General features: G+C 41.2%; 1 protein-coding gene across 4 annotated transcripts; it reads left to right on the top strand.

Moving 5' to 3' along the window:
* The first annotated feature begins 2,287 nt into the window (after nt 1-2,287).
* On the top strand, nt 2,288-12,541 carry ppp1r32 (protein phosphatase 1, regulatory subunit 32). Of its 4 annotated transcripts, none has more exons than XM_040025906.1 (12): nt 7,206-7,316; nt 7,595-7,789; nt 7,891-8,014; nt 10,019-10,181; nt 10,292-10,337; nt 10,462-10,547; nt 11,496-11,561; nt 11,654-11,740; nt 11,842-11,907; nt 11,990-12,084; nt 12,186-12,305; nt 12,380-12,540. In XM_040025906.1, exons 2-12 carry the CDS (start codon nt 7,678-7,680, stop codon nt 12,396-12,398), a joined length of 984 nt encoding a protein of 327 aa, XP_039881840.1. In that variant the 5' UTR covers nt 7,206-7,316; nt 7,595-7,677; the 3' UTR covers nt 12,399-12,540. The 4 variants fall into 4 exon arrangements, with proteins under 4 accessions (XP_039881842.1, XP_039881840.1, XP_039881841.1 ...); XM_040025907.1 differs by having other exon boundaries at nt 7,293-7,399; nt 10,037-10,181; XM_040025905.1 differs by having other exon boundaries at nt 7,293-7,399.
* The last annotated feature ends 1,168 nt before the right edge of the window (nt 12,542-13,709 follow it).

Raw genomic sequence — 13,709 nt, 5'->3', positions numbered from 1 at the left:
TTCACTTGTCTACTTTTGCGTTTGATTTTGAATTAACTGACATTACTGAACTATGACACTCAGAGTGTGTTTTGAGTCTTTAGTCTTAATTAAATTTTATGTCATTTTCTACATGCTGTCACTTACATTTACAGTCACCACAGGGAGCAGACTTCTGTACACACTTTGATTAGTAGCGTCCTTGTAGCAGACTAGCCTGATAAATACCTGCTGCTGATAGCTCGCTTGCTAACACTAGCATCACTACTAGCACTGAGGTTCACGGCTGATGCCTGACTGGTCCGACCACCTTTTCTGTTTAACCAACGTGGTGACCAGTTGACCACTGAGAGCACACCATAAAGATACTCATAAAGTATGCATACTTTTAAGTGTAAACATCTATCCATCTATTCTCTTCCTCTTATCCTTTCAGGGTCATGGGTCTGTTGGAGCCTATCCCAGCTAGCATAGAGAGAGAGGCTGGGTATACACCCTGGACAGGTCATCAGTGTAAACATACTTTTGCAACTTTTGACTTGTTTACGCAAACAGGTTTTCATCTTTGATGATGTAAATTTCATACCATATAGGATATGACATTTCTGAAAATGCTTTCCGAATTATTTTTTAAGTGCTTCAAAAAACCTCATGGCAGAAATTTTTTCTTGTCACAGTAAGATAGGCATAGACTCAGTTCCATCGTGTGTACTGGTAAACCACAACTGCATCCAGAGAAGAAAAACTTAACCAAGTTACCCTTTTCATTAATTTTCTAGAAAAAAGGTCTACAGGGTGGGCCATTTATATGGGAATGGTTGGTGATATTAAAGTCCTGTTTGTGGCACATTAGTATATGTGAGGGGGCAAACTCCTCAAGATGGGTGGTGACCATGGTGGCCATTTAGAAGTTGGCCATCTTGGATACAACTTTTGTTTTTTCAATAGGAAGCAGGCCATGTGACACATCAAACTTATTGGTAATGTCACAAGAAAAACAATGGTGTGCTTGGTTTCAACGTAACTTTATTCTTTCATGAGTTATTTACAAGTTTCTGACCACTTATAAAATGTGTTCAATGTGCTGCCCATTGTGTTGGATTGTCAATGCAACCCTCTTCTCCCACTCTTCACACACTGATAGCAACACCGCAGGAGAAATGCCAGCACAGGCATCCAGTATCCGTAGTTTCAGATGCTGCACATCTCGTATCTTCACACCATAGACAATTGTCTTCAGATGACCCAAAAGATAAAAGTCTAAGGGGGTCAGATCGGGAGACCTTGGGGGCCATTCAACTGGCCCACGACGACCAATCCACTTCCAGGAAACTGTTCATCTAGGAATGCTCGGACCTGGCACCCATAATGTGGTGGTGCACCATCTTGCTGGAAAAACTCAGGGAACGTGCCAGCTTCAGTGCATAAAGAGGGAAACACATCCTCATGTAGCAATTTCAAATATCCAGTGGCCTTGAGGTTTCCATTGATGAAGAATGGACCCACTATCGTTGTACCCCATATACCACACCAAACCATCACTTTTGTTGTTCCAACAGTCTTGAGGGATCCATCCAATGTGGGTTAGTGTTAGACCAATAGCGGTGGTTTTGTTTGCCTCATCACTGAACAAAATCTTCTGTATGAACTGAGGGTCCTGTTCCAATTTTTGTTTTGCCCATTCAGTAAATTCTGTGCGCCGATCTGGGTCATCCTCGTTGAGATGCTGCAGTAGCTGGAGTTTGTAAGGGTGCCATCTGTGAGTAGCTAATATCCGCCGAAGGGATGTTCGACTAATGCCACTCTCCAGTGACATGCGGCGAGTGTTACGCTGTGGGCTCTTGCTGAATGAAGCTAGGACAGCCACTGATGTTTCTTCATTAGTGATAGTTTTCTTGCTTCCACATTTTGGCAAATCCAACACTGAACCAGTTTCACGAAACTTAGCAAGCAGTTTGCTAACTGTAGCGTGGGAGATGGGTGGTCTTGTAGGGTGTCTTGCATTGAAATCTGCTGCAATGACCCGGTTACTGCGTTTACCAGATATCAACACGATTTCGATCCACTCCTCACGTGTTAACCTCTTTGACATGTCAATGGCTGTGAACAAAGAGAAACTTGTAAATAACTCATGAAAGAATAAAGTTACGTTGAAACCAAGCACACCATTGTTTTTCTTGTGACATTACCAATAAGTTTGATGTGTCACATGGCCCGCTTCCTATTGAAAAAACAAAAGTTGTATCCAAGATGGCCGACTTCTAAATGGCCACCATGGTCACCACCCATCTTGAGGAGTTTGCCCCCTCACATATACTAATGTGCCACAAACAGGACTTTAATATCACCAACCATTCCCATTTTATTACGGTGTATCCATATAAATGGCCCACCCTGTATTTAGCTGTAAAGGCATTACTGAAGTGAGGTGCTGATGTTAAGCAATAAGAACTGCTTCACAGCCCAAGCTACAGCTCTTATAAAAAATGCTGAAAATGATTGAGAGCTGTGTGCAGGCTCGTCAGGCTCTTCCACGCTGAAGTAATAAACTGTTTCCTTTATGAAATGTCAAAACAAGTCCAAGAATGCTGGAAACAAATTTTAGTCTAATATGTCATTTTAGGTATTGACATTAACAAGTAAGGCCAAGAAAAGGGGGGAAAAAGCCACTCAACAAAAGGGGAAATTTGTGTCTACACCTAATGCCATATGGTGTGTATTTGTGTGCTGAATTTAAATCGGGAGAACGTGCAGTCAGTGTAATTAAACTGTATTATAAATAATTAGAAGCTAAAATGACACTATTTCAATTTAACACATAGCTGAATGCCATTTGCTCAGAGAGGAGGCAATTTACAAGGGTTGTTTTTGCCTTTGAGAGCAATTAAAAATGTATAGTGGAACGCTTGTGCAATGAGTATTAAGCATGAAGGTAAACGAACCACACAGGAACATGCTGCAATATGAAGAAGTTTTTTTTAATCCCTTGTCAGTGATGATAGAAAGATTTTTCATCAGTTAGGTGCTTCATTGTTCATACAGCTCATTTCATTCTGATATCCGGTTCAACAGCTCTGTGTTTCATATCCAGTCTATCACACAAGATTCAAAGCATTCAAAGGAATTTCCCGCAGCATAAACATGATACCAAAAATATGTTTTCCCTCCAGTAAATCAGTTTCTCCTCAAGTTGTCTTGTGCATGTCAGGAAATCTTGTTTTGACTTTAAATGTCTTATTTTATGCCTGAGTCCTCCTCATCTCATCTCATCACGGTCTGTCTCTTTGCATGCACCAAAGCTGGCTGAAACTCAAAATGGAAAAAGATGACAATGCAATTTGCTCCAAACGGTGTGTGCCAGATTTGCCTATTAAGTGCAGAAGTTGAAAAGGAAGCAGGAATGAGATAAGACTCAGAACAGTGAGGTAGTGAAGCAGAGAGAGCACCTCTGAGACCCGCCACACAAAGAAGGGTCTTAGCGCCTGAGCTAGCTCTTTATGTCTCTAAACATTAATTCCATGCTATTCTATGGCAGACATAGAAACAGGTTATTGAGCTGACAGAGAAACCGCCGAGATTCTCCTCCTGGAGCAGCGGAGTATCAGGAGCAGAGCTGGCCAGAAAACAGACGAGCACGGAGCCAGCCGAGCCCCTGCTGACAGAGGCCGAGGTTTCGTCCCTCCCTGAACTACAACAGACGGCTGCAGGCAAGCCAAGCACATCATCTCGACGGGAGACACTTGCTTGCATCACCTTCATCTATTTTTAGAACAACTGCATCCACCTTTTTTTTTTTTTTGTCATTTTACTCCCTCCTGCATTTCAAGTGTTATCTCAAGTGCAAACTGTTGCAGAAGGTGCAGGATTTTTCTTTACTGCCAGCGCTGTCGGCTTAATCGAGATACCTTTATCACAGAGCAGTCACGTTATATGTGAGTTATGTAGATGGACAGCAGACATAAATTGGTGAATTACAGAGATAATGAATCAGGGTAGAGGTGAGAGTCTCCTGTGAGAGTTGAAAGCTGAGAGTGAAACAGGTTCTTCCTCTGATCACTTTCTCCTCTCTGCCTCTCAGGCTGAAGTTGTTTGAATATAAGTGAAATCATCTGGTTTTTGTCTTTGACTGGAATAAAAATAGGCGTGTGGTCTATTCCTGCCGTATGTGAATTTATAATTAGAGATGCCAATAATGTGCACATTGTGTTTAAGAGAATAGAAGCAGGAAATGAGACTGTCAGTTTCAATGAAGCAGGCGTTTCCCAGTAGTTATTTTTTGGAGAAGATAATGAACGGTTCCAGGCTTGGCTCGACAGCACGTCAAGCAAGAAAGGCTGTGGAACGGCAATACAAGCAACAGCTTGGTAAAGACAGGCTCCGCCGACTGCCAGTGTTGGCCAGATGGAGGAAAGAAAAGGAGCAAGTAGTGATGTGGCAGAGGTGAGGAAGCAGTGTGAGACCAAGGAAATGAGATGAAAAGAGAAGGAATAGAAGGTGAGAATTAAAGGGAAAAGGTGGAAATGGTGCGACTGTTATGCACTGTTAGATTTAGTGATTTTAAAGGGCAAGCAGCTTGTCACGAAAAAACAAAAAAACAGTTAGATTTCACAGGCTTCTGAAAAAAATGAAAGACTAAAGCAAATAATACCATTTGAAGTGCTCGTACTGTTTTGCAAGAACATGTGGGATCTGTTATACAAAGTAGGTGTTGTGTGAAATTCATGGGTCAAAAATCATGCTGTTTCACCCTTTTTGATTTAACAGGAACGTCACCCAGATCGAGTTTTAATTAGGAATAACATACATCCATGTCTGCAGCCATAAAGAAATACTTTAATGTCCGGCCTGGATAGTATTCCGGTTGTCCCAAAAAAACACCAGGGGTTGAAAATCCTCAGTGTTAAATTGAGATGCTTATGGAGATGTATGTGGGCAGATGTGTAGATGGTGTTGAGACGTTTTAGGCAGCTAACGGCAGCGGATGATAACTCCCTGTCTCGGATGGACATTTTTATCAAGATGTCATGCAGATTTCAAGCCATCCATCATTTTTATATAACCTTAGACTAAAGACAGAGCCACGGTGGCATCACCATGCCATCCAGTGGACGCACGGAGTAACTGTGCCGGCCGGAGGTGATAACTGGTTCTGTGAATCAGAAATTTTATGTGAGGTCAAGGTGAGTTTTACACCTTACAAAATCTAAAGGTTTACAATATATGACACTCTCTATTTATAAAACATATCTTTGGGTTAAATAAATATTCTATAATGTTATTAACAGTACTGAGTTGGCGTGAGCGGTAGCCTGAATGTGCAACAGCTGGGTCAAAGGGTGGGTACACAGACAGACCGTGGAGTAATAATGTTGGAAAACAGAAATTATATATAATATGCACACGCACATTTGTGTTTAGGACTAAATTAAACACACTAATAGGATGAGAAATTAGTTTTGCCAGTCAGCTGTAACACCTGAACGCCGCCTGCTGCTGCCGAGAATGTGTGAAAACTGGTTAGTATGCAATCAGAGAAGTTTAAATATAAAGCAAATGGTGCTGATGAATGACTGAGACATCCAGACTCTGTCACACCAACGGGGCTGTCTGATGAATACAAAAGAAAGCCACAGGAGCCACTCTAGTATAGCTATCTGTTGTGCAGAACATATTACTGCAAAAAACATCATCTGTATAAACACGAACGATTTCACCCTTAACATGTCTTGATATATAGAGATATATATAGTCAGATACACAACAACACCTGACATATTACACTGAGCCAAAGTGCAGAAGCGATTTGTGCAAAACTAAGTGCAGCCTTACTGCTTCTATAGGAATTGAGAGGGTAAGCAGCAGCCAGGTGCTGATAATCAAACACACTTGATTGAGTGATCATAAGCAAGAGTGAACCCCTGCATAAAAGCAGGAGTCTTAGCAATTTATTGGTCTGCCGCAGTCAGGTGTGTGTTAATGCAATCTCAAGGAGGAACGGTGTCTGTGCTGTCTTAGAACAGCAATTTCTGCTGCCCATATGGGAAGGGTCATAAGGCCAAACAATATAAAGTCCATCATTCTACAGTTGTAAAGATTACTCACAAGTGGAAAACATTCAAGACTGTTGGCAATCTTCCCAGGAGTGGACCTCCCAGCAAATTCACCCCAAGGTCAGTTAGCATGCAAAATTTTAAAGCTCATGCCAATACAGTTTGGAAAAGGAAGAAAAAAAAAAACATGAACATGAAGTATGGCTTGTTTGGAAATTTTGCCAGAAGATGGGACTCTCTAAAAGGAACATGACAGCACAGCTTAGGCCAGCGAAGCTGCATCTGAACAAACTACAATGTTGTTTGGAAATCTGAGACCTAAGTGGAAATGTTTGGTTCTTCTATGGCACTTTTCTCTTCTCAAAGTGCTTTATACAACTTGCCTCACTCACACAAGCATTCTGTTCCATTTTTGCACTGATCATCACCTGCACACGTGTATATATTAATCTGCTTAATTTTATTTTTATTTAAGTGTTTTCTTACAATATGTTTTGCACTAAGTACCGCAGGAATTTCCTAATGTTGTAAACCTGCTCAACATTTGGCAATAAAACCCTTTCTGATTCTGATTCACACCGTGATAAATGTATCATTTGACTGTGATGGGGAACTTGGAGTTCAGCATCTTGTACTTGCATGAAGACTGAAGCAGCCAGGGATCACACCACCCCTAATGTACAGCGGCGTGTTTGGTGAAAGCCAAACACCTCATACCAAGTGTGAAGCACAGTGGTGTAGGGGTGATGATCCATCATGAACTCCCCTCACTACCAAAGTGTTCTAAAGTTAAGTCTTTCTGTCTAAAAGATAAAGCCCAAATGAGTAATACAGGACAACGAGCCCAAGCATTGCAGCACATCTACAACACAATGAATGAAAAAGAAACATGTTGCAATGGCCGTGCTATTAAATCATGGTGTGCATGTGATTTTTCTTATTACGTCTGTATTTTGGTGTGTGCGCGTGCTATGTGTCATGTGCTGTTCATCTGATTTGTGTATTAAAATAATTTTAGAATCTGGTAAAGACTTTTTTAAAACTGCAGGTTGTGATACTTCAAACCTTAGACCTCAAAGAGGGAGTACTTTCTTTGACACATGTTAAAGGAAACAAAAAGGAGGACAACATTCCCAGCTGAAACATTAAAGGCATGAATTGGAGCAGACTGTTTCACTTTTCACCTGCAGTGCTCTGCCGTTATACTGCATCTCCTAGCAACAGAGACCTGTTTACCTACAAAACCTGCCGAAGACAGAGAGGTGAACAAACAGCCTGGAGTTGCAGGTACGTCCTGGGACTAAGTGGCAGATTTCAGTGCTTTTGTGTTTAGTTTTTTTTTTCTTTTTCTGGGATCATTTATATTCAGGGTGAGTGAAAATGGCTGGGACTTTCCTGGAGGATCGCAGCTCTCTCTCCACTCATACAGCAGTAGACAAAGGCAGCACTTATTGCATTATTTCCTTCTGACTCTGTTCTCATTTATTCAGCAAGCTCCAAATTTAACTGGATGCTGCCAAAGCTAAAAACTAAGATGTAACACTTGCTTTTATTTGTGGTTACAGCAGTGTCCGCAGGCCCACAGGATTTTGTTTTTTTTGCCATCCATCACTGTTGTCAGTGACTGTTTCCATTACAGCAGTCACAGATGGCTGAACAGGGGAGGATTGTCATACCGGCTACTGGAGCAATTGGCAGGAAGGGGCAACTGACCAACAACGCTGTCAAACTCCACAATACTACTTACACAGCATCTCATGGTGAAGATGATGAGTGAGACTCTCCAGAGTTTCAGCATAAATCGCACTGATTTGCATTCAAATTTGGGTTCTGACAGACAATTTTGCTATATCTGTCTCAGACTCAGACAGGATGGGATTCACTTCTTATCTCGGGCGTCCCAGTGAGACAGGCTTTACATCAAACCACAGACCAGCTATATATTACAGGCCTAGTTTGGACCACATTGACAACCCTCAGTTTGCGTAAGTGTCAGGACACTTTTTCCCCCCGCCCTCTGCTCATCTTTTATAATGGCTATTTTGGTTCATCATTTTCTGATAATGTTATTAGCAAAACCTGTGCTTCTCCTTCAGTGATGAGCAAAGCTCTCTGGTGGCTGGGGGACTCTGTAGAGCTAATATTTGTCCAACTTTGACATGTGCAGAAAAGCTAACAGAAGAATCTGAGAAATGTCAGTCAAGCTGCACATCTCTGTGAAATCTAATCAGCCAGAATGATTACAGGCACATTGTGGATTTAGATGAATGCTTGCAGATATCTTTCTCCAAAGTCTCTGCTTCCACGCTTAAAGGAACTTTATTACTTTCAAAATGTGAAAGTAATAAAGATAATAATAATATTAATAATACATTTTATTTGAAAGTGCCTTTCAAAACACTCAAGGTCACTGTTGAGTTGGGACTTAGAGGGAGAAGGAAGAGATATTTCTTAAATCGGGAGGTAGGGAATTCCAGAGTCGTGGAGCAGAGCAGCTGAAAGCCCTGCTCCCCATGGTTGCAAGACGGGGGGAAGGGATGGAGAGTGAAAGGGAAGAAGAAGATCTGAGACAACGAGATGGGGCGGTGATCTTAACCAGATCAGAGAGATATGGAGGAGAGAGATGATGAATAGCCTTAGATGTGTACAAGAGTATTTTGAAATTGATGCGATATTTGACCGGGAGCCAATGAAGCTGCTGCAAGGCAGGAGTGATGTGGTGGACAGAAGGGGTCCTGGTGATGATACGGGCAGCAGAGTTCTGGACGCGTTGGAGCTTGTGGATGGATTTTTGAGTAAGACCAAAAAGAAGTGAATTACAATAATCAATCCGGGAAGTAACAAGGCTATGGACAAGAATGGCAGTGGCATGTGGGGTGAGAAAAGAACGGAGACGATTAATGTTGCACAATTGAAAATATGCAGACCGAGTAACATTATTAATGCGTGAATTGAAAGAGAAAGTACTGTCGAGGATGACACCCAAACTTTTCACAGAGGAAGAAATGAAGACCGGTGAGTTATTGATAGTAACAGAGAAACTGTTGGTTCTGGATAATGTTGATTTAGCGCCTACCAAGAGGAGCTCGGATTTATTACTATTGAGTTTGAGAAAATTAGAAGAGAACCATGAATTTAGTTCAGCTAAACAGAGGGTAGGGGAGGATGGGGGAAGAGCAGAATCAGGTTTAGTGGACAGATAAAGCTGGGTGTCATCGGCATAACAGTGAAAATGGATATTGCATTTGCGGAAAATATGTCCAAGCAGTAGAGGGTAGATAATGAAAAGAAGGGGCCCCATCAGACAGGTATGATTTAAACCAGGCTAGCGGAGTATGGGAGAGACCGATAGAGGCTAGCCTACTGAGAAGTACAGAGTGAGAAATAGTGTCGAAAGCAGCACTCAGATCGAGGAGAATAAGAATGGAAAGTAAACTGGAGTCAGCTGCCATAAGAAGATCCTTGGTTGTTTTTATAAGTGCTGTTTCAGTGCTATGGGAGGGGCGGAAACCAGACTGGAACTGTTCATACAGATTATTATTAGTTAAATGTGAGTGGAGGTAGAAGGTAGACATGCCTTAACCAAAACTGTAGGAATGGGGTCTAGCTGACAAGTAGAAGGTTTTGACTTACAGATGAAATCTGAAATATCAGTAACCGAGGGGAGCTGGAAAGCAGAAAAACAGTGTGATGGGAGATGAATTACACAGGAAGAGCTAAATGGAACCTCGGAAACCAGTTCTTGATGTATGAAATTAGAGCTATGCACTTGGGTTATACAGGCAAGTATGAAAGTGTGTGAAAATCTCTGACAGAGAGGTTCAAAGGATGTAAACAAAGGACTTTAAGTGAGTAGGTGCTTCACTGTAAATTAGATTCCCTGATGCGATAAAAGATTTAAAAAAAAAGAAAAAAAAGCTAGACTGTCAAGAATGAAGCGTGTTTGTCTGAAGTGTTACCTCAGACTCGGCTCTGCTTTTGTTTTTCAGACTCTTGTTATCTGACAGCTTCGTCTCTCAAACTAAACGACACTACCAGCCTCCCATCCGCTCTGGATGTTCTGGGTCTTCAACAAACATCGTTAACAAACCTGGAAACAGCGGCTTCCATCAGCTGAGGATTCAGCCGAAAACCGCATCAGTCGAGGAGAAGGTATGACAGCTCGGTTTGACAGCACTTAAACACACCTCTTCAAGATGATGGAAAGTGTAATATTATGTTATATACATAAACTTTCTGTTACTGCTTAAATGTTTCCTCAGACAGAATATCAAATTTCATTTGTGCCTCATCGTCCTACGCCAGCAGGTAATTTAAAGGCTACAATGCAGAACTTTGTGAGCTTGAGCTGTTCATTTATAACTACAAATAATGGAAAACTTTAATAAAATGCCACAGTTTCATTTTGAAAAAGCTAACATTGTTGCTTCAGTTTCTCAGAACCATGTGACTGTAGGTCCTAAAGGAGGGAGTGGTTTCACTAAGGCAGCAGAGCTTCAGGTTAACACCAGCTTGATGGTGAGTGGTTTTTAAAGGTATTGGAAGCTATTCTTAGCTGAGATTTTTATATTCTTCCATTTTTTTAATAACCTCCTATTAAGAAATCCAAGTGAAAATGCTGCCTGTGTATCCAAAACCTGACTTTACATCATGGTTACAAAGGGATTATATTTGTTTTAAACTACATGCTATATCCAAAAGTTGGGATACTGTGCAAAATTTAACAAAAAACAGAATGCAAATCATAAAAAGCTTGTATAGACTCACTGGCCCCTTCATTAGTTGCATCTTACTAGTACAGGGATGGACCCCTTTAGGCCTCAGAGCGGCCTCAGGTCCTCATGACAAATAGACAATGTTGGAAACAGTCATCCGATTTTGGTCCATATTGTTGTGATAGTATCACACAGTTGCTGTAGATTTATTCACTGGACATCCCAAAGATGCCCTACTGGATTGATATCTAATGCCTGTGAAGGAGGCCATTTGAGAACAGAACAGTTGTAAGGAGTGGTTGTTTGAGTTACTGTTGCCCACCTTTCATCTTAGAGCAGTTTAGCCATTCTCACTGAATGTTTTCTTTTTTAGGCCATTCTCTATAAACTCCAGAGATGGTTGTGAGGTGGGTAAATCATGCAACATTCAAAGTCGCTTAAATAACCCCTTTCCCTCGTTCTGAAGCTTGGCTACATGTCTAATTACACTGAGCTTCTCCCACGTGATTGGTTGTTTGAGGTACTTGTGTTAATCATCAGTTGAACAGGTGTGTCCAAGGTGGCTGGTGACTGTGTAATCAAGTATATAGACAGCATGCCAAATGCTGAAACTGGGATATTTGAATCTTTTCAATTTTTTAATGCATATAAATAAGACCAGTACAGTTGAAGTCCTCTGGCAGCTACAGTATGTGTATCTGTGAGTTCTTATCTGTATATCTACTTGTAACTGTCAACTGTTGATATTCAGGGTGAACCTCATCAGACTCCCAGCTCAGTGATGAAAACAGACTTCATGCCACTGTCCCTGCTGCAGGTTGAGCCACACCAAAAGCTGAATTCATTCGGGGGGGGGGGAGAGCAGGGGAATCTTTCATGTATAACTCTGAAGTTTGTTCTGTGTCTCAGGGTACTGAGGTGAAATCGGGCCTGTGCAGCCGTTCTTGCAGAGAAACGGGATTCACACGAGGTGACATCGCTCCCTTGGCCCACCCTGTTAGTGCTGACTTCTTCACAGTTTTTCTTTGATGTAAAAGCGCAACATTAATGCTTTTTTGTTTTTATTTAATTATTTATTTCTGTCTCTAATCATCTAGGTCTCTCTTCTGTCGTCGCCCCAGACTAAAACAGAGGCCCCGATGCCATCTATCATTGGACAAAAGGTTAAATATGTTCACGCAATAGATTTTCACTCTATTTATCAGCACGTTATCTGGATTGTTCAACAACATTTTAATTTTTTAGGAACCCACAGGATATGTTCTGAACACTCATAAAAACCAAACTTTTCCTGATGCACCACTTGATCCTTCAGACTTCATCACACATTATAAAAGCAAGTAAGTGTAATTAAGTTAATTAATTAACTTAATAAATTGTCACTTTTCACCCTATAACTGTAAAGTGTGTTACACTATTTGACTACCTGCTTATTTTCCAGGTTTTGTCATCGTGATGACAGAACCTGGAAAAGTCCAGAAAAGTTCAAATCAACGAACTCTTGTCCCAGGATTGTCAGCTCTAAAATGGAAAGTGGCTACAATCTTCGGGATACGGACAGGTATGTATGTTATGCTCATGAAGTCGTATCATACAGATTTCCTTTGACTGACATGACCTAGTTTTATTCTACAGGTACATCCTCAGGGGCTAGACCTTCTCACACCTGTGATGATACCTGCATTGCTGCTTTGTCACAAATAAAAACTGAAGTTTTTTGTTTGTTTGTTTGTTTGTTTGGCATGTTCTATTAATAAAATCGTTTAAATGCATACAACAAATATGAATTGCTTTTTTTTTTGAGTGGAAACTTCGCCAGCCAGATGTGTGAATGGTAGAAATCCAAAGAGGGAGTGAACGAGATGATGGATTGTCTTTGACCACCTTACTGTCACTGACCTACAGAGAATGAGAGGAGTGTAAACTAATGGGAAAAATAATTACAGCCAGGCTGAGTAAGGCACTGATTTCCAAGGATGTCTGTGGTGTGTCAAACTGTTCTGCCACCCACAGCAGAGTCTGGATGAGCAGCAGAGCCTAAACTGAGTAGGAGGCTGAGATTGCACTATTGTGCAGCTACATACTGTGCACCTACTCTGAGCCAACTCTCAGAAACGACATTACATTATCAGTGCAATCCATTCTGCATTATCAATATAATGACTCTTGTGTCAAAACAAGAGATTTTTAACTATGCTGGTTTTTTGGGGGTGTCACTATAGTATTTATGAAAGATATGTGACATTAACAGCCATAATATACACTTAATTGCATTATGAGTCAGTTGGAGAGATGTGCTTATCTAGTTAGTCAATCACATGCAGCTCGTCTGGGTAAAAATGCCTTGTTGATGCCAGAGATCAGAAGAATGGCTAGACTGCTTCAAGCTCTTATAAATGCAACACTAACTCAAATAACCACTCGTTACAACCAAGATATGCAAAAGAGAATCTTCGAATGTGTGGTGTGTCACATGGCAGCAAGAAGCTGGCTCACCAAAAATAGACAATAGAAGATTAGAAACCTTTGCCTAGTTTGAGTTTAGATTCGACTGTGATGCTGGGATGGTAAAGCCGAAGCATGGATCCATCCTGCCTTGTATCAGTGGTTCAGGCTGGTGGTGTAATGGTGGGAAAGACATTTTCTTGGCTCATGTTAGGTCCCTAAGTATCAGTTGAGCATTCTTTAAACACCACCTCCCACCTGAGTATTGTTGCTGACCATGTCCATCCCTTTATGATCACAGTGTTCCCATCTTCTGATGATGCTTCCAGCAGGATATCATGTGCCATGTCACAAAGCTGACATTTCGAACTGGTTTGTTGAACGCAACAATGAATTCACTGTCTTCAAATAGTCTCCATAGTTGAAGATCTCAATCTAGTAGAGCACCTTTGGAATCTGTTAGATTAGAAGATTTGTAAATTTGTAGCAAATGTGATTCTGTCATGTTAATATGGACCAC

The sequence above is a fragment of the Simochromis diagramma genome, unplaced genomic scaffold, assembly GCF_900408965.1.
Source record: "Simochromis diagramma unplaced genomic scaffold, fSimDia1.1 OVJJ01000293.1, whole genome shotgun sequence".
In the NCBI taxonomy this organism is placed as follows: domain Eukaryota; kingdom Metazoa; phylum Chordata; class Actinopteri; order Cichliformes; family Cichlidae; genus Simochromis; species Simochromis diagramma.
This window is presented reverse-complemented; position numbering and strand designations above follow the sequence as displayed.